This window comes from Neurospora tetrasperma, assembly GCF_000213175.1.
Source record: "Neurospora tetrasperma FGSC 2508 unplaced genomic scaffold NEUTE1scaffold_1, whole genome shotgun sequence".
NCBI classification, from domain to species: domain Eukaryota; kingdom Fungi; phylum Ascomycota; class Sordariomycetes; order Sordariales; family Sordariaceae; genus Neurospora; species Neurospora tetrasperma.
The window spans coordinates 1,005,560-1,026,219 of record NW_009799099.1 but is presented as its reverse complement, the minus strand read 5'-3'; the positions used below and the strand labels follow the sequence as shown (position 1 = coordinate 1,026,219).

Here is a 20,660-nt window from a genome sequence, read left to right as displayed (position 1 = left end):
TGATGTGTGTTTTCGTCATCTCTGGCGTCGTTTGCCAACGAAATCAACGTTTCTTATGATAAGCAGGGGAATCAAGTCATGGTTGGTAGATTCTGAGAAGAGAACAGTTATCGAATTCTCCGTTTGATCTCGTAGACAGCATGTCGAGGGGTGAAGAATGGTGATGCTTTCTTCGATACTAGTGTCGTGAATAAGATTAAGAAAAATTTGCGTGAATGTCGGCAGTAGAAGGCTTGGTTGGTCTTTCCAATCAGGTTTTGAAGCCACCCATTCATTGCTCGATATTCCCATTACAACCCCTGGCACATTCCTCCCAAAAAAAGGTAAATGGCATTGGCCGCGCTGGTCAGGCAGGCGCTAACCCCGCATCCAACATCAATCATACCGCATCTTAATTTCACCTTCCTCCTCAGCTTCAACCAAGATTCAACTCCCACACACTGGCACTTTGCTCCTGAGTGAGCCATAATCAGCTGCAACTGAAACCTGAGAGCTTGATATATAGGTGACTACCCCGGATGGCTCGCTCACTTAAACAGAAAAATCGAAGGCGACAAGAAGCGCTCCTTCCGCCTGTCTGAGCGGCCGAGGTCTCCGTTCAGAGTGTTCAAGCGAAGGGAAGCCAAAGCAATCGGTCGAACGAATCCTCGGTAGGGACTTCTTCATCAGCGCGAGCGGGAAAGGGCGGTTTGTCTCAGAGCAGTGACGATACCTCTGGCAGACTCTGCCCCCGATATTTCTGGTCATTTCATGTGGAAAAATAGGTACTTACCATCTCCAAAATCTCCAATTTGGGTGTAAGTTGATCTTTCGGGACTTTGAAGTCTAAAGTCAATAACCTGAGTGCTTGAGCTAGCCAGCATCCAAGTTCTGACGGAGTTTGTGGAATCTCCCAACTTCGATCATTTTGTGCTCATAACACTTTATCCTGCCAGCCGTAAAGAACAATACAATTTGTAACATCTGACTTGTCACATACAACCCGCAGTGAGAATTGTGTTGGGAAATGTCCAGGACACTTGTCAAGAACCCGAACTTTTCCTATGTAAATTGATTAATTTGAGCGCATATGTGCAAACTGTAACAAGCAAGGACCAAGTTACCTAGGTAGAGGAACGAAGTGATGTAATCTGCGTCTCTGTGTAAAGAGTTTCAAGAGCGCCATTTCCCATCTGAGCATATATCCCGGCCCTGTGAGGTTGTGAGATGCTACGTGTGGACGGACACGTTCAACGTCTTGGATATTCCGCGATGTCGTGAACTTCACTTAATGGAGAGAGAAAGGGGGTATTGCACTAACGAACTTCATGCCAAGTTTACTTTCGTCTGTCTGTATTTTCGATTTTAGAAGCTGCCACGGCAATTTGAATAAAACGCTACTGCGGAACATGTCGGAGGATAGGCTACTTCGATTCACCATGAGAGAAATAAGCGGGAGTTTCTGTCAGAACCTCCGAGTCATGTACGCTTGGGAGATGGGAAGCATGCGATACCACCACTTTACATATGCCACCATCCGCTATTGCTATAAAACTTCTCTATACTACTGTACTGTATCTCTTTCGCTACTCTAATGTGTTATGTTACAAGAGTCCTCTAAAAACGGAGATTATCTCGGTAGGAGCTCTCGACTGGCGAACAAGAATGAGACAAAGTATTTTTGATGGGGCTTGTCATGCCATCCGGCTTGTTGCCTCCCAAGTACAAGCAAAGAACTCCGAACGGCCTCCTCCGTAATTATGCATCTATCTGTAAATTTTTGTTTGTTGTGATCGTGTATCGGGCGTGCATGAGTAGACAAACTTTCCTACCCCAGGCATATCATGCCATATAGAAAATCATCATCCAGGGACGCCCGTACTCATACTCTACTATGATGCGCAATGTGATGCAGATTCTCAAGCGCAGTCACCGTTTACGCAAGACAAATATCGAATCGTCGTCTTTTTGGTTACGAGTGTTCCGTAACTCCGTAAAATGGTAATCGCCTACTAGGAGTTGGCAATGTTATGGATGCTATTACCGCTTCTATTAGCCAACAGCGTCATCGTATGATATGACGAAAGAAACATACCTAATATCCTGCCTGTTCTCGGGGTTCTCCATGAGCGCAGGGGGGTCGGGGGTAGAAACCTTTATGAGTGTTAGTGACAGCCTCAACTGCGAGGTTCGTATTAGTGGAGGACCTACATTGACCGGGCCGCTATTGGCGACCAAGACCTTGTTGGTCCCGTTCACAACGGCGGCCTTCCGCTTCGTGCCACGGCTCTCGTTCAGGTGGTCGAAGTAACCTTCAGGGATGTCGGTCTGGTATTTGCCGCAGAACACACCCACTTCAAAGTCGGTGATCTTCTGGTGATCGGGAGAGGCCTCAGTACACGCCGCCTTAAGGTCGGCAAGGTCCTGGTAAATAACATCATCGGCATTGATGTGCTTGGCGATGTCGCTTCTTGTCTTCTCGTGGGCGATGAGCTCCTGCGGAGAGGCGAGATCGATACCGTACTGGAAACGTGTTAGTGTTGATAGTCATTTTTGCAGGTTGAAACGTGGACATACAATGTGGGGGTAGATGATGGGAGGAGCACAGCTGGCAAAGATAACCTTGCGGGCACCGGCCTCACGAGCCATGCTCACAATCTCCCTACTGGTGGTGCCACGGACAATGGAGTCATCCACGAGCAGGACGACACGGTCCTTGAACTCGGACTCCATGGCGCTGAGCTTTCTCCGGACGCTCTTTTGCCTGGCCTTCTGACCGGGCAAGATGAAGGTGCGGTAGACGTAACGGTTCTTGACGAAACCGTTAGAGAAGGGTTTCCGAAGCTGCTCTGATACCACGGCAGCGGCAGTATTACTGGTCTCCGGGACGGGAATGATCACATCGATCTCCTTGACACCCTCCTCTCCGAGGATCTCCTTGACCTTGTTGGCAAGCTTCACGCCCATGTTCTGCCTGCTGCGGTGCACGGAGATTCCATCCATGATGGTATCCGGGCGGGCGAAGTAAACATACTCGAAGATATCGGGGGAGTAAGCCTTTTGCTCAACAACCTGGTGGAACTGAGGCTGCCCGTTCTTTTGGATGAACACGGCTTGTCCCGGAAGGATATCCTGAAAGTTGCTGAAGCCCAGCTGACGGAGAGCAATGCTCTCGGAAGCGAACATGTAGTCGATACCGCCTTCGAGGGTGCTGGAGGGCCGCGATCCCATAATGAGGGGGCGGATGCCGTATTGGTCACGGAAGGCGAAGATACCGAAGCCAGCAATCATAGCAGTGACGGCCCAGCCACCTTGGCACCTCTCGTACGTCTTCTTGAGGGCACTGAAGATGTCATCGGTGTTGACACGGGCCTTGCCGGTCTCGTTCAGGGCGTTGGCAAAGACGTTGAGCATCAGCTCGCTGTCAGAGTCGGTGTTCACATGACGATGGGCCTCTTGGTCGAGATAGCTGCGCAGGGCGGGAGCGTTGATGAGGTTACCGTTGTGCGCGAAGCAGATGCCGTAGGGCGAGTTGACGTAGAAAGGCTGACTCTCGGCGCTCTATGGGTGATCTATCAGCCAAACGGTGATCCAGAAGGCATATGGACGTAGGATGGATGTTGACAATATGTAGGGTCTCTCAAACTGAACGGGCGAAATGCACAGACAATAGCTCGGCCTTTGAAACCAAGTGCTGGGTCGGAGATGAGAGGGGACGGATACATACAGAGCTAGTTCCGGCAGTCGGGTAACGAAGATGGGCAATGCCCATGTAGCCGGGAAGGTCTACCGTGCGCTTGCCGTCGTCAAAGACCTTGGAGGCCATGCCATTGCCCTTGCACTGAAAGATTCTACCTCCAGAACCACAGGTCGCGATACCACAGGCATCTTGACCACGGTGTTGAAGATAGTACAAGCTCTCGTGCAAATCGGCAGAGGCGTCCGACGCATCGGTATCCGCGAGGATAAGGGCGAGAATACCACACATTTTGCTGGATCGTATGGGACAAACAATACGAGTATGATCGGCTCGACGGTCGGATGGAAGGATTCGATAAAGTTAGGTCGTGAAACTGGACCGCGAAGGTAGAGGTATGACTCTAAAGTGGATATCGATTAGGACCTGACCCAGAGTCCTTCCGTGGTTGACAAAGTATCGGGGTGGGCGCCGAGAGATGGAATAAGACTCGGAGCTGGGAAAAAATAAAAAAAATAAGAAGAAAAAAAGAGACAAGACAATTTCGTTATCGATGATTCGCCGAAGTCGCTTCGGTTTCGTTTCGGGTTTTGGTTCTTCGTCTGCTGCCAGGACTACCAGCCGGGCCGGAGACGGGGCGTGAGTGATGGGCGATAAGTAGTCTCTAAAACTGCGAACTTGCGAGCACCACAGACGATCCGCGAGAGATCAAGTGTGGCAAGCGGAGCCTCAGAAAAAAAAATCAAAAAAGAGGGCAGAACAAGGGGACACAGGGGAAGTCGTCTGGAGAATCGTAAATGCTGGGAGATGCCGGCCTCTACATAGCGTAGAGCAAGTGTCCAGACACGGGATTCCATGCAAAAGTCCCGACCGACCACCCACTGTCGCCAAGGAGGGGCACGAGGAGGAAAGAAAAAGTTTTAGTGGAGTCGTACCGCCTCGACCAAAATGCGGGGCAAGCCTATCCACCTGGAGTCTCTTATCGGGACTTTATCCATTGGTCAATGCCAGGTCTTCAGGAGCCACTTCCTCCCCTGGCGCCTTTAGCTTCCGCACCGACGCCGATGCTCGGCCTAGCCCGATCAGGGAGCTCCGTCTGAGCAGCCATCGACAAATAAGTTCCCGTGCTCGTGATCCTCGCTTTCTGATACCCTCATTCCCGGTTGAACATTGTTGATTTGGAAGGTAGAACTTGGAGGTTGACGGTTTGGATCATCAATGGCCAAAGATCAACAGCGGTAGGACCATGTCCCGGGACTCGACCCGAACACATGGTTCACCAGCCTTGTACCAAAAATTTATCCTGAACATGCGTTTCGATCCCATCACGGGGTGGCTGGTGGTCTGCTGTGGCATGTGATACAGACTATGGTTGATAGAGCCGGATCATGGAAGATGGGGAACTGTGCTGCTGATAATATTGCTTGGACATCTGGCATTCTCCCTTGACGAATTATGGAGGCCAGAAGCGATGTCTTTCAACATGGCAGTGCATGATTACTCAGTACAGTACTCGAACTATGAAACATCAAGCTAGTGGTACTTGACGTTGCAACCGGTTGTGAGTTCCGAGCAAAGGGACACAAGCAGTCAAATGACTACATGAAGCGGAACTGGTACGGGTACCACTTCCACGTGAACTGAATAAGTCAAGTCGGACAGCATCTGTCGATCAAGTGGCTTGTGGGCTGTTTGAAGGATTTGGGGGGTAGCCATTGATAAAGTTGAACCTGTATCATTGTCATAGGTGCTCAATTTCATGGCAAGATGCCGTCGAGAACCTGCTATAGTAAATATGAGGGAGGGTGAGGGTATTTTTAGATTATGAGTTTACCCAGATTCAACTGGCGAAGGAAGAAAAAACCACATGAAAGAGCGTTGTGGAGATAATGAGTTCAAAAAAGAACGAATCCAGGCAAGCGGCCTCAAAGACTGGAAGTCCGGAGATGATAAGGAGAGGAAGAGGAACAAAAAGACTCGGTTGCGCAAGGATGAATGATATGAAGTTCAAGGGTTGCAAAAGAAAAGAGAAAAGAAATAATCAAAGTCGACCATCCTGGGACTCGAACCCAGAGCCTTTACCACCGGAAAGTAACGCGCTACCGTTGCGCCAAACGGCCATTGTTGAAGATTCTTGGTGGATGTACAGCCTATAGTCTCAACTCCACTTACCTCCACGCAATGCATATGCCGGTAGCAGACGGAAGCTTCCCAACACGCCGCATAACCAGCCAACTTGAACCAAATGATATCCAGGACCAACCTCAATCTCCCCGTCGACACGCTCACACATCCCTTGATCCTCCCACACAGCCACCACCACACTCTGCACAATACAACCACATGAATCCTTGTCCACCTTCTGCATCATGATTGATCAACAACGGAAAACAGCCGCGTACCAAAGTTTGAAGAAGCCTCACTTCGCCTGAGCGTCAGCATCGTCAGAATTCCGTGCCCCGTTGGCGCTTCGTGCGCCCGTCTGATTCGGCTAGGTTTACAGCCTGCGCTGCCTGCCATTGAGCAGGTAGGTCGTCGATTGGAATTTGACGATGACACAGAGGGACCTGGGCACACTCGGGTGGTTCTGAACTTGGTTTCTTGAGCTGGCCTTGTTGTTGCGCCTGGTGATGGTGTCAACCGAGAAGATTGACATAGGAGAATATATCATTTAATATTCTCATTGCTACCTGATGAGGGAAACTGGATGGTGAAGCTTATCACAGTGAGCTACCGACTGGCTTGACGCTTATGGTCTTGACTCTCGAGGCATATTCACACGGATCAAATTGGACTTCCTCATCACCAAAGGGCAACTTCAAGCTTCGAAGCCGAATATCACAACTTGGACTATCGGATCGCAATGCCCCTGAAACGGTGAAACCAACCCTCCGTCTCGGGATGCACAAACCGTCCGAGCAAGAGGCTTGTATCTTGGCACTCCGTAAAGGGCATCTCGATCTTTGCTAGAACAGCGGTTGCCTTGCCATATCTGGAGTCGACTGGAGCGGCAGTATACGAATCGGGGGTTTGATTCTCCCACCCCCGTCGGCCGTCATCCACGTTGCACTGCCCTCAAGAAGCTGACAGGCCGGGTCAGGTTGGGCGCGGCCCGGCGCCTTTGCAGAATGACAGGAAGTTGACCGTCTTGTTTCTTACCCTATCCATCCTTCTTTACACTACAATCCTGCAAATCCTTCCACTCTTGCCTGATATCTCTCGATTCCCTGGCTAATCATCGATTCCATCCGGCAAGTTTCTCCGGGGCCCTTCCGTTTCCGTTTACGTTCGGTGTTTTGGGCAATGGGCAAGGCTGGCTCTCTGCAAGGTGCTTCCGGCTTGTGAGCCATTCCTTTGACGGTGAAAATGAATCATTCTTGCCAAGATCCGGGAGTGGCCATTCAATGAACAACTTTATTTCATCCACCTTGTGTTTATTCAAGCAGAGGTGCACATCTGTGCCCACGCAGATATCTCAAGTCCACCAGCTTTTGAAGAACTTTTGACATATTATCAATCAATCAATAGAATTACCATCCTCTTGCAAAGAACGAAGGGTCCCGAAAAGCTTCTTAACGGACGAATTTCTTTCTCCACCCTCAAGACGACGGGCACAAATCTCATGATATTCGCGATCAACAATGCATTTCGATAACTCCATCACAACACCTCAAAAGACATTGCAGAATCGCTGTTATTATCAGCAAAACGAACACTTTTGTCATCGTCGATCTTTTACATGAACTTCCTAGCTAGGTAGCTAGCTGCGTCAACAAAGCGCTAGTACACTACAACTGCAAGACCCTTCCGGTTTTGGCAAAAATGATACATTTTCACCATCAGAGGGATAGGATGTACGTAGTATCACGTTCAGGAAAAAAGCAAAGTTCTGAATAAATAGTCTACTGTATGTACTGTGATAAGATGCGCAAGTTGAACCCGTGGGTTGCGTTGCTGACGATCTTTGGCACTCGAGTTGCCATTCGGAGTCTCGAAGCTTTGCCTTCCTGTTGTACTGGTCCGTGCCCGGTACCTGACAGGAAGGTGAGACTTTTGCTCGCAACCACAGTACCCATACCGTGAAGAACATCTCGTGCCGTCCAGAGCAGGGGTCCCATATTCAGCCTTCTGGCGCAAAGAGACCCACTTGGAGACGGGAGAGTCCGAAACAGAAGATGGATGGATGAGCGCAAGGCATCTGAGCCTCGAAGTGTACGCGTTTTCTGATAGCTTGTGAGCAAAGCCCTTTCTTGGCTTTTCTTTTTTCTTCCTTTTCGAAAACGGGATTTTTGGAAAACGGCTTATATGGAACGCGGCCGGCCGCCTTTGCTCGGACTAAGTTTTGACTAGAAGCAAATTTTATACTTTAATCTCCCGGATATCTCGGAGGCCGGCCTATCCACAGTTTTCTCAGTTTCTTTCTTTCAACGGCAAGCACCCTGAATTCCAGCTTGCCAAATCGTCGTTCTGCTTGTTTGATCTTTGACCTTTTTTCCATAACCATCGTAACTTTTCTACTCTGCCCTAAAAGAGGACACCGAATCAGCAGGTCCTCTATACCAACACCTACATACCTGGCACCTGCACACCTTCAAGCCACTCTATCCGTGACTCCACATACCGCCGTCCCGGTCCCGTCCGGAAATAAGAGAAGTCATGAGCTCCAACAATACATCCGGGTCCGACATCCCGGATGGCATCAACCCGGACCTGTGGACTGCATGGATGGAACTGCGCAAAGAATGTTATCCGGACTTGATCGAAGGTGTCAACCCTAGTTACGGGTACCGACCAACGCTGGGAGCCGGCATTGCCTTTGATGTCCTCTTTGGCATTTGTGTCATCGGTCATCTCATCCAGCTGATTCGGTTTCGGCAGTGGACGTCGGGGTTGATGATGGTTGGGGCTATCAGTGCGTATTATCCTTTTCCTTTCTCGTTTATTTGTTGCTGTCCGTCATTCATCTCTGCACTTACACTACACATGTCATGTCGACTGGGCTGTCAATGCCATCGCGGTGGATCATGTTCCACCGGTCCCTGCACATCATCCACAACATGAAACCCCAAGTACACCCAACTGTCAACAACTTACCCAATAAACACTCGGGGGGCAAAAACCCAAACTAACATTGCTTCTTTCAACAACAGCCGAAGCAATAGGCTGGGCAGGCCGCACCTGGTCAGCCAAGTGTCCCTACAACAACGACGCCTTCCTCATGCAAATCACCACCCTCATCATCGCCCCGACCTTCTTCGCCGCGGCTCTTTACGTTCTCCTCGGGATGCTCATCCGGATTCTCGGGCGCCAGACCAGCGTCCTCTCGGCCAAATGGTACGCCATCATCTTTTGCTCGTGCGACGTCATCTCGCTCGTCATCCAGGCCATCGGCGGCGGCATGGCGTCCAGCGAATCCAACAAAGAAGGAGGCGACACCAAGCCGGGGACGCACACCATGGTGGCGGGAATCGTGTTCCAACTGTTCACCATGACCGTGTTTGCCGTGCTGGTGCTGGACTTCCTGAGGAGGGTGTATGCGCTGGCCAAGGGCCGAAGGGATGGACGGGGGGGACTGACGAGAAACATGAAGCTGACGGTGCTGGCGCTGTTTGTGTCGTTTGTCATGATTTATATCAGGAGCGTGTACCGCACGGTCGAGTTGGCGGAGGGGTGGAGTGGGTATTTGATTACCCATGAAGGATACTTTATCGGGTTGGATGCGACGTTGATGGTCATTTCGGCGGGCATCTTCTTGGTATTGGATCCAGCCGTGTTGTTGAGGCATGAGATGATCAAGCTTACTACGAATGGGAGCGGAAAGGAGGAGCAGGGCACGACCACGGGGAATGACTCGGAAGGGCAGGGTGGAGTGAGAGAATGAGCCTTTGAATCATGCATGCCCTGCAAGAGAGTTGTTTTAAGGGGAGCATGAAAGTTTCTTGGTTACCTCTAATGAAGTCACGGCAAGGAAAGAGGAAAAGGATATCGAGCGGGCGGCCAGCGAAGAAACGCAACAACGGCTTTCTTTTTTTCTTGAGCATACCTACCAACGCACATACACGGCATAAATGTCAGTCATGAGAGATGATAGAGATACCTACATAATCTTCTTACCCATCTGTCGACTTGTTTCTTGCATAGATGGCTGGATGGGGTGATGGGCTCCTGTTATTTTGTGTATGTGAAGACACTCGCATCGTATGCGTCAGGGGAAGACGGCCACAATAGCGAATCCGGGACGGCTGTCATGCAGGGAGTCGGCCATACATGCTTGTGCTTCAGGGCATCGCCACGATCTTGAAAAGTTTTCTGCGTTCGCCACGTCTCACGAGTGCACACGGCAAAGAAAAACAGCAGTGATCACGTGTATGACAACTGAACTTGATCGCGCTTCAGCTGCCGGCCATGAAGAATTTGAAATGACAGAAAGAAATGAAAGGTGACGTTGTGGATTAAAATGGAAAGCACACCTTAACGAAGTGAGCGATAGGAGGCATGCGGGGAAGGAACTCGTCGAGCTCGTCTCTTGAACGCGCCTTCATTGCTGAAGACTGTTTGGCTTTGTTTGGAAATACACAATAATAAACGCCGAAACACTAACTTTAAGTAACAAACGGTAGCGGGCCTATGAAAATTGAAAGCCTGAGGGGCGAACTCCTTCAAATCCATCGTGACTTCTTGGCTGAATTCTCCCACACCCTCATTTTTTTTTTTCGACGAACTCGACTTGATTGCACACCAGGACCGTTTCTCCATAGACTGATTCCGCAAATGCTGCGCTTCAACAGATTCGAGACTCTTGATATCTCGTGCAAACACCCAAGTCCCTCACAAACGCTTGGCTTGTGTCCTCATTGACCTGTCTTCTGACCAGCACCCATGACCCGGCCGCTCAGTCGTCAAGGCTTCTGGATAAGTTCCTCAGCCTTGCCTCCTCTTGCCACTGCCAAATACGGTTCTGGTTCGAGAGACTGGCCGCCAGTTATCTTTTCGTGAGTAGTGGTCTCTTCATGTGTCTATGCCGAGGACCCGACTCCAAATTCATAAGAGTGTTGAAGCCGAGAAGCACTACTCTCATACACCTTTTAATTATTTGCACTTTAGGTGAAAAATGAATGGCCTGGATCACTAGGCTTGTTCAAAGCCAACTGTGTTGTCCAAGATTCCCTTATTCCCTGATGGCTCCACGTCCCGCCTGAAGCCATTCGACATGTCAGCTCAGTTTCTCCCGGCCTTAGTGAGTAGAGCTAAGAACAGACATTCCTCTACAGAATGCGAATGATCGAGTTAGCTTCGTTAGCTACCTTAGTGCTGTTCTGCAACCATGTTGTGTCTTGTGCCTGCATCGCCGGCCAATGTTTCCAGGTAGTCCGGCGAGGACCGATCAAGATGGGACATTTCCCCATGAGAGAACTTTACGAGTTCCTCCATCTCTTCCAGGTATTCGTTTCCTCCGAGCCCCTTTCCCGTCTCCAGATCATTTCTTTCTGCTATCAACGCTTTATTCTACCAGCTGATTAAGCGCGAGTTTTCACTTGCATGATCTCAAGTATATTGACCTTCACCTAGAGTTCTCCGGCTCAAACAATACTATTGCCTTGAACCCAGCTTACAAGGGCCAATCCGTAGGTCCGTCTCCACGCTCTTCATGATCCGGACATCCAAACCGTTATCCGGCCTTCCATCTACAGCGAAAGAGAAGCCTCTCCTCCCTTTCACGGCTCGCAAGAAGCAGAGGATTCAAGTGCGGACATTGATCAGCCACTGTTTATATCGAAGAGTAATACTATGGACTATCGCAGTACTTGCCCTTTCGGCGATAACTCTCTCGAGAAGTGGTGTCTCCATAACACGTGGCGAAGCCCCCGAGATCAAAGCCCACAAAGAAACCCGGATAGAGACACAAACACAAGCCCAGGTCGATGAGGAGGAGAACGCAGCCACATTCATGTTCTTGCTGGCAGACGCGTATGAGAAGAGGAAGATGAAGGAGGAAACAAATTTGCCTCAATGGCTGCGTTTCAGGCGGTAAGTGTAAATGGCAGTGATTTATCCCCAACTTCACATCAATACTAACATACACTACTTAGCCTTGATGGCTTCTTTCATGGTCTCAAGACTTTAGTGCCAGTAGAAAACCATAAGCCAGAATACCCAAATAGGGATGATCAGCACAAAACTTCGCCTTCTACAGCCAGCCTCTCAAGAACACATACTCCCACGGCGTATGTCCCACAGCCGGACTACAAGTCATCCAGATATGTGAGCAAGTATCACGATGTCAAGCCGTGTTACCTCGACAAAGAGGAGACATTACCTGTTCCCAATGTCCTTGCGTACAACGGTCTTCCACAGGGGCTACCGGAGCCTGTCATCGGTTCACACAGGCTCTTTGGCTTGAGGGATGATATTTGTTTTGACAGATTCGGCAGATATGGGCCATATGGTTTCGGCTACAGCTATGACGATGGAGGCCTGGATGTGGGAATGGATACCGAGAAAAACGGAAGCGACATTGTTTGGGCCAAAACGGGCAAGATTGACTACAGCAACATCGATTGGGGTAACGCTCAGAGCCGGTGTCTCGAAGTCAACAAAGAGCGGTTCGGTGAAGCTCCCGGTAACACCGCAAGTGCTCCCACGGGAGAAATGGAGAAGGATCAAAAGCAAGTTTTCCAGCAACATAAGCGCAAAAAGATTGCCCGCACGGCGATTGTAGTGCGGTTGTATGTCGGATTTCCCTGGACGGAACACGCAATCCTCAACTTCCGTGCAATGATTTCCGAAGTTTCGTTACAATCAGGAGGCGAGTACACGGTACACTTCCTCCTTCATGTTCTGGACAACGACGAGCCCATCTGGGCAGATCCGAAGGCTGTCCAAAAGGTGTTGGATGACAACGTGCCCCCGGAATTCCACAGCCTCTGTACGTTGTGGTCTGAAGACCAAATGCGTCTGTACTATCCCGGTCCTTTCGCCCGGTCGTTCACCAACCCAAGCTTTAGCAGCATCCACGGCGTCTACCGCAGTGCTCATTTCCCGCTCCAACATTTTGCCCAGACACACCCGGAGTACGACCACTTTTGGAACTGGGAGATGGACATGCGGTGGATAGGCAATTACTACGAGCTCTTTGATCGTCTCGGCATTTGGGCCAAGAAACAGTCTCGTCACGAAATGTGGGAGCGTTCAGAGCGATACTACATCCCGCACTATCACGGCAGCTGGGACAACTTCACCCAACTCGTCCACAACCAGACTGTTGCCAGTGGCCATGGCCCGGTTATGGGTCCCGTCCACTATCCCGGACGCTTGAGACTCCGTTCGGAGAAGCGTGGCGTGTCCTTCCTTCCCCCAGCCTGCCCCAAAAACGCTGTCACTATTGTGAACCCGCGTCCATACGCGAACCGACCACCAAAGGCACAAGCACAAGCACATCGTCACCACCATCATCACCCACCTCGAGCGGGCTCCCCCGACGACGACCTCGAAGCCACCACAACCACCACAGCCCCCGTCCCCGAAGACCTCACAACCTGCGGCATCGACGAAGACGCCGACCTCATCACCCTCAACCCCATCTTCGACGCCGACTCCTCCGGCTGGGTCTATCACCTTGACATAACCGGCTACGACCGCTCCCACCCCCCTCCGCCGCGGCGCGCCTCCATCATCACCGCCTCCCGCCTCTCGCGCCGTTTACTAAACGTGATGCACGAAGAAACCCACCGGTTCCACCACGTCATGTTCACCGAGATGTTCCCGGCCACCATGGCCCTCCATCACGGTCTTAAAGCCGTCTATGCGCCCCATCCCGTATACCTAGACCGCCAATGGGATCTCGAAGCCATTGATCGGACGTTCAACGGCGGACGCGACCATACCACCAGCGGCAAAGGAAGTCCGTATCAGTACCAGAATGAATACCATCATAAGGGGAGCACGTGGTATTATGATGCGCAGTTTGCGGGGACCGTTTGGAGACGGTGGCTTGGGTACGCGCAGGTGGAGGGACCGGCGGGAGGGGAGAAAGGAGAGAAGGCAACGAGTAGTGGGGAGACGGGCGGGAGGTTGAGGGGTGGTAGGAAGGAGGAGGAAGAAGGGACGGGGAGGATGTGTTTGAGGAGTATGTTGGTGCATCCGATCAAGTGGGAGGATCCGGGGGAGTTGGCTTGGGGGAAGTGAGTGGTTGGTGGTGTGTTGTGGAGGGTGAGGCAGAGACCCAGCATGTTGGTCGATTGGATTGATGGATGGTTAGTTTGATGGGTGTAGTTGGGTTGGATGGGTGTGTGTATAGTCTATGAGAGGCTCTCCGGGATGCTCGGTACCGGTGGTCTGGTTGTTATGTAGGATCAGGTGTAGAGGTAAAAAAAAAAAAGGGATCAGGCCTTGGGGGTCTAGAACTCTACGGCATACGAGCTATGTATAACTAGTAATACTTACGACTGTCATTCCTTTGATACAGTAGCATTTAGGCGGCAATGTTTGGTTTCAGCTTTGTCGCAATGTACACTATATAGTACATGGGCATAGCCCAAAAAGGTAGATGGTAGCTACAAATACAACGCCCGAAAATATCAGGTCGAGATGACCATGGTGATTCACATCATGAAGCTGTTTCGTGGTTGTTTTGAAGGTCGATGTGTGTTCTCTGCTGTGTATCGGAGTCAGCGATCCTTCCGCAGAGCACAAAACCGATCTGGTTACTGGAGGTGAAGTCGGGCTGGGGTAGGTAGCGAAGCCGGACATCACGTCAACCGAACTCGCCGTCGGGCTTCTCGTATGTTAAATTGGAGATTGTCCCCATTGAGCACAACTGAACCCGACGATCTAAAGTCCAAGCTTACGATATGTGGGTGGTGTGTATGTGTGGTGGGTGTGGTATGTGTGTCACCCCACGCTACACACTACTATAGTACATCCCACATCCATAGATATACCCATCACACGAACTTTTGGGGGATCGGGGAGATGGATGTGCCACCCACTCCTCGACGCCGCCTCAGACAGGCATCCTTCTTTTCGCTTCTTGCCGCATGGAGGATGGGCACGGGACTCGAATGATTTTTTTTTTAATTCGGTCATGGTTGATTTGATTCCCGAATCTGGAGATGGATGGATGGGATGGATAGAGATTTCGGGGCGAGAGTGTTTACCTATTTTGGGTTTTGGGATATCGGTGAGTTATGGTAGGTGGTGGAATGACGACCAGTGCCTGGCAACGTCCTCACAACAACACTATTACCAGTGTGAAAATATTCTTCTTCACCATATTAACAAATTGGCAGTGTACAGTATTGTCGTCGTTGCCGTTAAATACATAGTGTTCACTAGTTCGTATGAATGATCTTCCCGAGGCCGTCGTCGTTCCCTCCCTCGTTGGCGCCCGAATGCTACAGTATCACAGTACATCTCTTCAACAGTGTGGTACGTACCGTAGTAGAATCGGCTAGTATCGCTATCGGCCTGCAGATGGGAATGGAACGTCGTCATAGTGGAACCCTTTTTTTTCGCCCAGGGCTACGTTGTTAAGCTTTTTTGTTGCGTATCCGCTGGCAGTCTGCTCCATCACCGATTGCTTACCTCTGGTACAGAACCCACCGCGATTCGGTCCGGATCTTGTAGTCATCCACTGTTTTAACCCTAGGAAGTTATTTGGGTGTGACGACATTTGTTGTTTCGGATTTGAACGGATTTTAAGAACAAAAGAAATTGGGGTTTGCGGTTGTTGCTCGATGCTTTGGTGATGGGATTCAACTGAAAAAATTGGCAGGTAGGAGCACATAAGCAGTCGTTTGTCAAAGGGGTGTCAAAGTAAGGAACTGACAAATGTCCAGTTGACTTCCCTTTGTCAGTTGTCAGTGTATACGCACAACGGTTGACCCGTTGGCCAATTGCTGCTTCACGCGGATATTCTGGATTGACCAATGGCGACCGGCTGGAAATAAAATCTCGACGAACATCAACACCACGCATCAGCTCACAGGCCTTTTGCACAGAACCCCAAACACCCTTCATGTGCAAGTGTCCGTGTGTGAGTTTGTTGGACTTGTCAAATGATGTTTTGCCACAGTGATCCTTTTAAGGGTCCCCACCACCGCCGGCCGATCTGATTGGAAATACCGAGCAGGGAGGGCAGAGGAGGGGCAGCTTGCAACGCTGTGATTGCTGCGCTGGAATTCTTGGGAATGCTTTCGCTTTTGTGTTGTTGCACATCGTGGACGAATGAACCTCCAAAAACATTCCTGCAGAATTGCTTCAAAAGGGTCAGCCGTCTGAGCCTCACAACGTCGTTCATCTATTGTTCTTTACACAGCATTTAGGTTCCTCCAAACTTATCGAAGAGCGGAAGGAAATCATAACCAATCATAAACAGCTCGACCCCGAACGAAGAAGATTGCATCGGGTCACCTAACTTGGGACTAAAACAAGGTACCGGTACCTGTTTAGTTGTCATCCTGGTTGAGGCGCTGGGTCGGGATCAAACTCCGTTATCACGTTCGCTATCACAGCACTTCTCACAAGAACAGAAACGGGAACCCATAAACTTGAAGATGGGGCTGCAACTCGTTGTTCTTTGCGTGTCAGATCATTTCCACAGACACTACTTCTGGCCATGAATAGTTTCATTCCAGCTAGGTAAACACCAGCCTCATCTGCGTCCTCGTGCTTTTCTCGTGCTGGGCTCAAGCCCCCCATCAACATCGATGTTTCCATCAATGTTCTGGAGAACCCGGTACCATATCTTCGTTGTCTCAAAGTACCTGCCCACCCGTGCACATCCCGCTTTCCATCGCCAGGGTTGTGTATGTTCCCATTCTCTTAACCCTGGCCCCCCCCCATCGCATCACGGGTCCGCGTGACCGCATCGCCGGAGTGGGTGCCATGGTACCAATTTCCTCCCGGGCCACTGTATTACGGCACTAGAAACAGAAGAGAGACAGGGAATTTCCCGTCCGGTCTTTTTTTCTCTTTTTTTTTCTTTTTTTTTGCCTGGAGGTGTCTCCCGTCTGGTGTGGACTGCAAAAAGCAACGAAGCTAGAGGTACCGCGGGCGGTATCTGCTACTGGAGGTGCGACCCGCTTCAGCCGCCGTGCCCGCTGGAACCAGACAGACACCCTCCATCTCAACCCTCCCGCCCAAGTACCACACCGGCACCATTCACCTAATAAAGTGAGATTAAGCCATCCCCGTAGTTCAATTTCCCCTTTCACTTGTCTGTTGGCTTGATTTGTTTGGATTCGTCTCTTCTCTTGCCCTGTATATATATAATATCTTCCCCAAACTGAAGCCCAACTTTGAAAGCCATCTATCCCTCACGGCAGCACGTGGAACCGAAGAAACCCAAAGCCGTCCCGCTTTTTCCTCCTTTGCTGTAAACCTAAGCTACCTTGGGCAGTACCTCACTGACCCCGGTACCTCCTGGAGACCTGACGTAGCGTCACGTCGTGGCCCGCCCTGTCCGGCCTGCCCTCCCCTCCTCCTTGCCAACCTCACCCAACAACAAATCGGCTCACCTAAAGAAAAAGGATTGTCTGCTTCCAAAGCCCAATTAATTCCATCGAGCACCTATACAACAAACGACGACTTTGTCCGACTCACAAAGCCTTATCTCTTTCCCTCTCGCTTCAAACAAAGACATCTTCAACATCGAACCCGCACGTCTTGACTGTTCTCCGCATCTCGAAACAAACAAACATTTTCAGGAGACAAACAAGATGACTTCCCAGCCTTCTTCCGGCAAAGGCCGGGGTCGCAACCTCTCGATCGACGAGTACAATGTCTATGACGACGCGAAGACATACTATACCACCGAGGACCGCCATCACAACCACCGCGCTGGAGCCAGAACTCGCACCTACTCTCAGGTAAGCACTCCCCGAGCCAGGATTGTCACGCTTGGGCGAGCATCCACTGATTCCGCCGCCTACAGAACAGCTTGTTCAAGCAGTTTGAACGTCTAGGCCTTCAGAAGGAGCCCTACCGCAGAGGCAGCCATGGTACGAAGACAATCACTTGCCAGCGAACGATTCCGTGCAAATCATACTGATAAGACGTTCGACAGACGAGTCAACGATCCCGCAATCCCGTCGATTCCTTATCCAGGTCGAGCCCACGCTGCAGAGTCTGCAATCGCAGGAGGACACGGATGGCAACATGCAGATCACCATCGAGGATAACGGGCCAAAGGTACGGAGAAACGCCATCAAGGGGTTAGAAGTTGCAGTTGGTATTACACAGCGCTAACATGGTGCAACCCCCAGGTCCTGTCCCTCAGAACCGCTGCATCCAATGGCTACAACCGATTCGACATCCGTGGCACTTACATGCTCTCCAATCTTCTTCAGGAGCTCTACCTCGCCAAGGAATACGGTCGCAAGCAGATTATCCTCGACGAGGCCAGACTCAACGAGAACCCCGTGAACCGACTATCGCGACTGATCAAAGACCACTTCTGGGAGGGTCTAACACGCCGCATTGATGCTTCCAGCATCGAAATCGCTGCGCGGGATCCCAAGGACTGGACTGACGATCCCCGACCCCGCATTTACATTCCCAGAGGAGCACCGGAACAGCACGAGTATTATACCAAGGTGGCCTTGGACAGGCCCGAGCTTCGCCTGGATGTTCAATATCTTCCCGAGAAGATTACCCCCGAGATTGTTCGGGACATGAACGCCAAGCCTGGCTTGCTGGCTGTAGATATGGAAGAAGTGGTTGATCCCAAGACCGGTGAGAAGACTCTACGCGGCCGCCCTTTCGTGGTGCCTGGAGGTCGCTTCAACGAGCTGTACGGATGGGACAGCTACATGGAGTCTCTTGGGTTGCTGGTCAACGACAGGGTTGATCTGGCCAAGGCCATGGTGCAAAACTTCTGTTTCTGCATCAAGCACTACGGCAAGATCCTCAACGCTACACGTTCCTACTACCTTTGCCGATCGCAGCCCCCCTTCCTAACGGATATGACTCTGCGCGTCTACGACAAGATCAAGCACGAACCGGGTGCGCTTGAATTCCTTCGCCAATCTCTGTTGGCCGCCATCAAGGAATACTATAGCGTCTGGACAGCTGAGCCTCGCCTTGACCCTGTGACTGGTCTCTCCAGGTACCGCCCTGAAGGCCTTGGCGTCCCTCCCGAGACCGAGGCTGGCCACTTCATCCATATTCTTGAGCCCTATGCCAAGAAGCACAACATGAGCTTTGACGAGTTTGTATACGCTTACAACCACGGCGAGATCAAGGAGCCCACGCTCGACGACTACTTCATGCACGACAGAGCTGTTCGTGAGTCCGGCCACGATACCACATACCGCTTCGAAGGTATCTGCGCTGATCTGGCCACCATCGATCTCAATTCGCTCCTGTTCAAGTATGAGACCGACATTGCGCGTACAATTCGCAACGTCTTCCACGACAAGTTTGAGGTGCCGGATGACTGGCTTGCTACCAACAACCCCGCTGCTAGCAAGCTTGAGACATCGGCAATGTGGGATCGTCGTGCCAAGCGCAGAAAGCTGGCCATTGACAAGTACCTGTGGAACGAAGAGGCGGGCATGTACTTCGACTACAACACGGCCACGCGCAAGCAGTGCAACTATGAAAGTGCCACCACTTTCTGGGCCCTGTGGGCGGGTGTCAGCAACCCCAAGCAGGCAGCTGCCATGGTGACCAAGGCCTTGCCCAAGTTGGAGGCTTTTGGTGGTCTGCTTTCTGGAACAAAGGAGTCTCGTGGTGAGATTGGTCTAGAGCGCCCTAACCGTCAATGGGATTACCCTTACGGCTGGGCGCCACAGCAAATTCTTGCTTGGACAGGTCTCTACCGGTACGGCTTTAACGAGGAAGCTGAGCGCCTGGCCTACAAATGGCTGTTTATGATTACCAAGGCGTTTGTGGACTTCAATGGCGTCGTGGTAGAAAAATATGATGTGACGAGGCCCATTGACCCACATAGAGTTGATGCCGAGTACGGCAACCAAGGGTTGGATTTCAAGGGAGTTGCCAAAGAAGGGTAAGTTTGTTTACTGCTATGTCTTTGAGAGAAAGACAATCACTGACATGATGAACGCAGTTTCGGATGGGTCAACGCCAGTTATGTCTACGGCCTGCAGATCGTTAACGCGCATATGCGCCGTGCGCTCGGTACTCTGACTCCCTACGAAACCTTTATGAAGGCCGTCGAGGAGAACCGGAACAAGGCGCTCTCTGAGCTCGTTTGATCTGGTTTCGGCTACCCTATTTTCAACGACACGGTTATCTTTCCATCGAAGCGTCTATTAGCCTGCAGCCTTTTGGCTTTCGCAATTTCCATTATTCGGCGTTTAGGTTTCGTATTGACTGCTGACGCGGCTTTTTCCATCATGTTACATAGTCAGATCGGTTCTTGACAGGGGGGGAGCGACGAACAGGATGTAGATTAGAGAAGTCACTATCAAGAAAGAGAAGGTACTGTGATGGTATATGCATACTACTGGGTGTTGCTGAGGGAGAAGACTGAAAAGCACGCGAGCTGTGTTGCTCATGTTTTGCTTTAAGGGCTGCAAACATTCCAAGAGACGGACCTCGACCTGAACGGTCAGTTAGTAGTAGTAGTATAGATAGGCAAATCACTACCTGATGAAAGAACTGAGCGAACGTGAATTGGCTCGTAGTGACCGAACGGATGTAAGTGAGCCAGCCTGTTGAGAAGTGTTTACAGCCAGGCACTCGCAAGACAAACCAACGAAGACAACCATCAAAATCATGGCATTGCCGAAGCCACGAAGACAATTTTGATTCGCATATCTTACTAATAAGCCACCTAATTTCGTCTGTCCTTACATAGGTACATATCTTAGCGCCAACTTGAACTACTTGTACAAACGTATGGGCACTGCTTGAAAACCATTTCAGACACCCATTTCTCTCCCAGGACACTCCTTCGACACACTTCACCTCCTGTCTCGACAGGTACCCCTCTTCGCCACTTGAACCCCACGCTCTTTCC

The 20,660-nt window shown here is 50.8% G+C and overlaps 4 protein-coding genes across 4 annotated transcripts; 3 read left to right on the top strand and 1 right to left on the bottom strand.

Moving 5' to 3' along the window:
* Positions 1 to 1,522: 1,522 nt before the first annotated feature.
* Positions 1,523 to 3,967, bottom strand: NEUTE1DRAFT_143781 (uncharacterized protein; the record flags this gene model as incomplete). Its single annotated transcript, XM_009849336.1, has 5 exons — positions 1,523 to 2,016; positions 2,075 to 2,133; positions 2,191 to 2,502; positions 2,557 to 3,540; positions 3,707 to 3,967. The coding sequence occupies 5 exons, from the start codon at positions 3,965 to 3,967 to the stop codon at positions 1,992 to 1,994; spliced, it is 1,641 nt and encodes a 546-aa protein (XP_009847638.1).
* A 4,112-nt stretch (positions 3,968 to 8,079) lies between these two features.
* On the top strand, positions 8,080 to 9,632 carry NEUTE1DRAFT_56611 (uncharacterized protein; the record flags this gene model as incomplete). The annotated part of the gene is made up of 2 exons (XM_009848938.1): positions 8,080 to 8,588; positions 8,827 to 9,632. 2 exons carry the CDS (start codon positions 8,333 to 8,335, stop codon positions 9,555 to 9,557), a joined length of 987 nt encoding a protein of 328 aa, XP_009847240.1.
* A 1,254-nt stretch (positions 9,633 to 10,886) lies between these two features.
* Positions 10,887 to 13,861, top strand: NEUTE1DRAFT_127234 (uncharacterized protein; the record flags this gene model as incomplete). Its single annotated transcript, XM_009849335.1, has 4 exons — positions 10,887 to 10,913; positions 11,227 to 11,305; positions 11,479 to 11,704; positions 11,767 to 13,861. 4 exons carry the CDS (start codon positions 10,887 to 10,889, stop codon positions 13,859 to 13,861), a joined length of 2,427 nt encoding a protein of 808 aa, XP_009847637.1.
* A 3,134-nt stretch (positions 13,862 to 16,995) lies between these two features.
* NEUTE1DRAFT_75289 (neutral trehalase) lies at positions 16,996 to 20,297 on the top strand (the record flags this gene model as incomplete). Its single annotated transcript, XM_009849334.1, has 5 exons — positions 16,996 to 17,544; positions 17,610 to 17,676; positions 17,742 to 17,866; positions 17,941 to 19,685; positions 19,746 to 20,297. 5 exons carry the CDS (start codon positions 17,395 to 17,397, stop codon positions 19,891 to 19,893), a joined length of 2,235 nt encoding a protein of 744 aa, XP_009847636.1.
* Between the last annotated feature and the right edge of the window lie 363 nt (positions 20,298 to 20,660).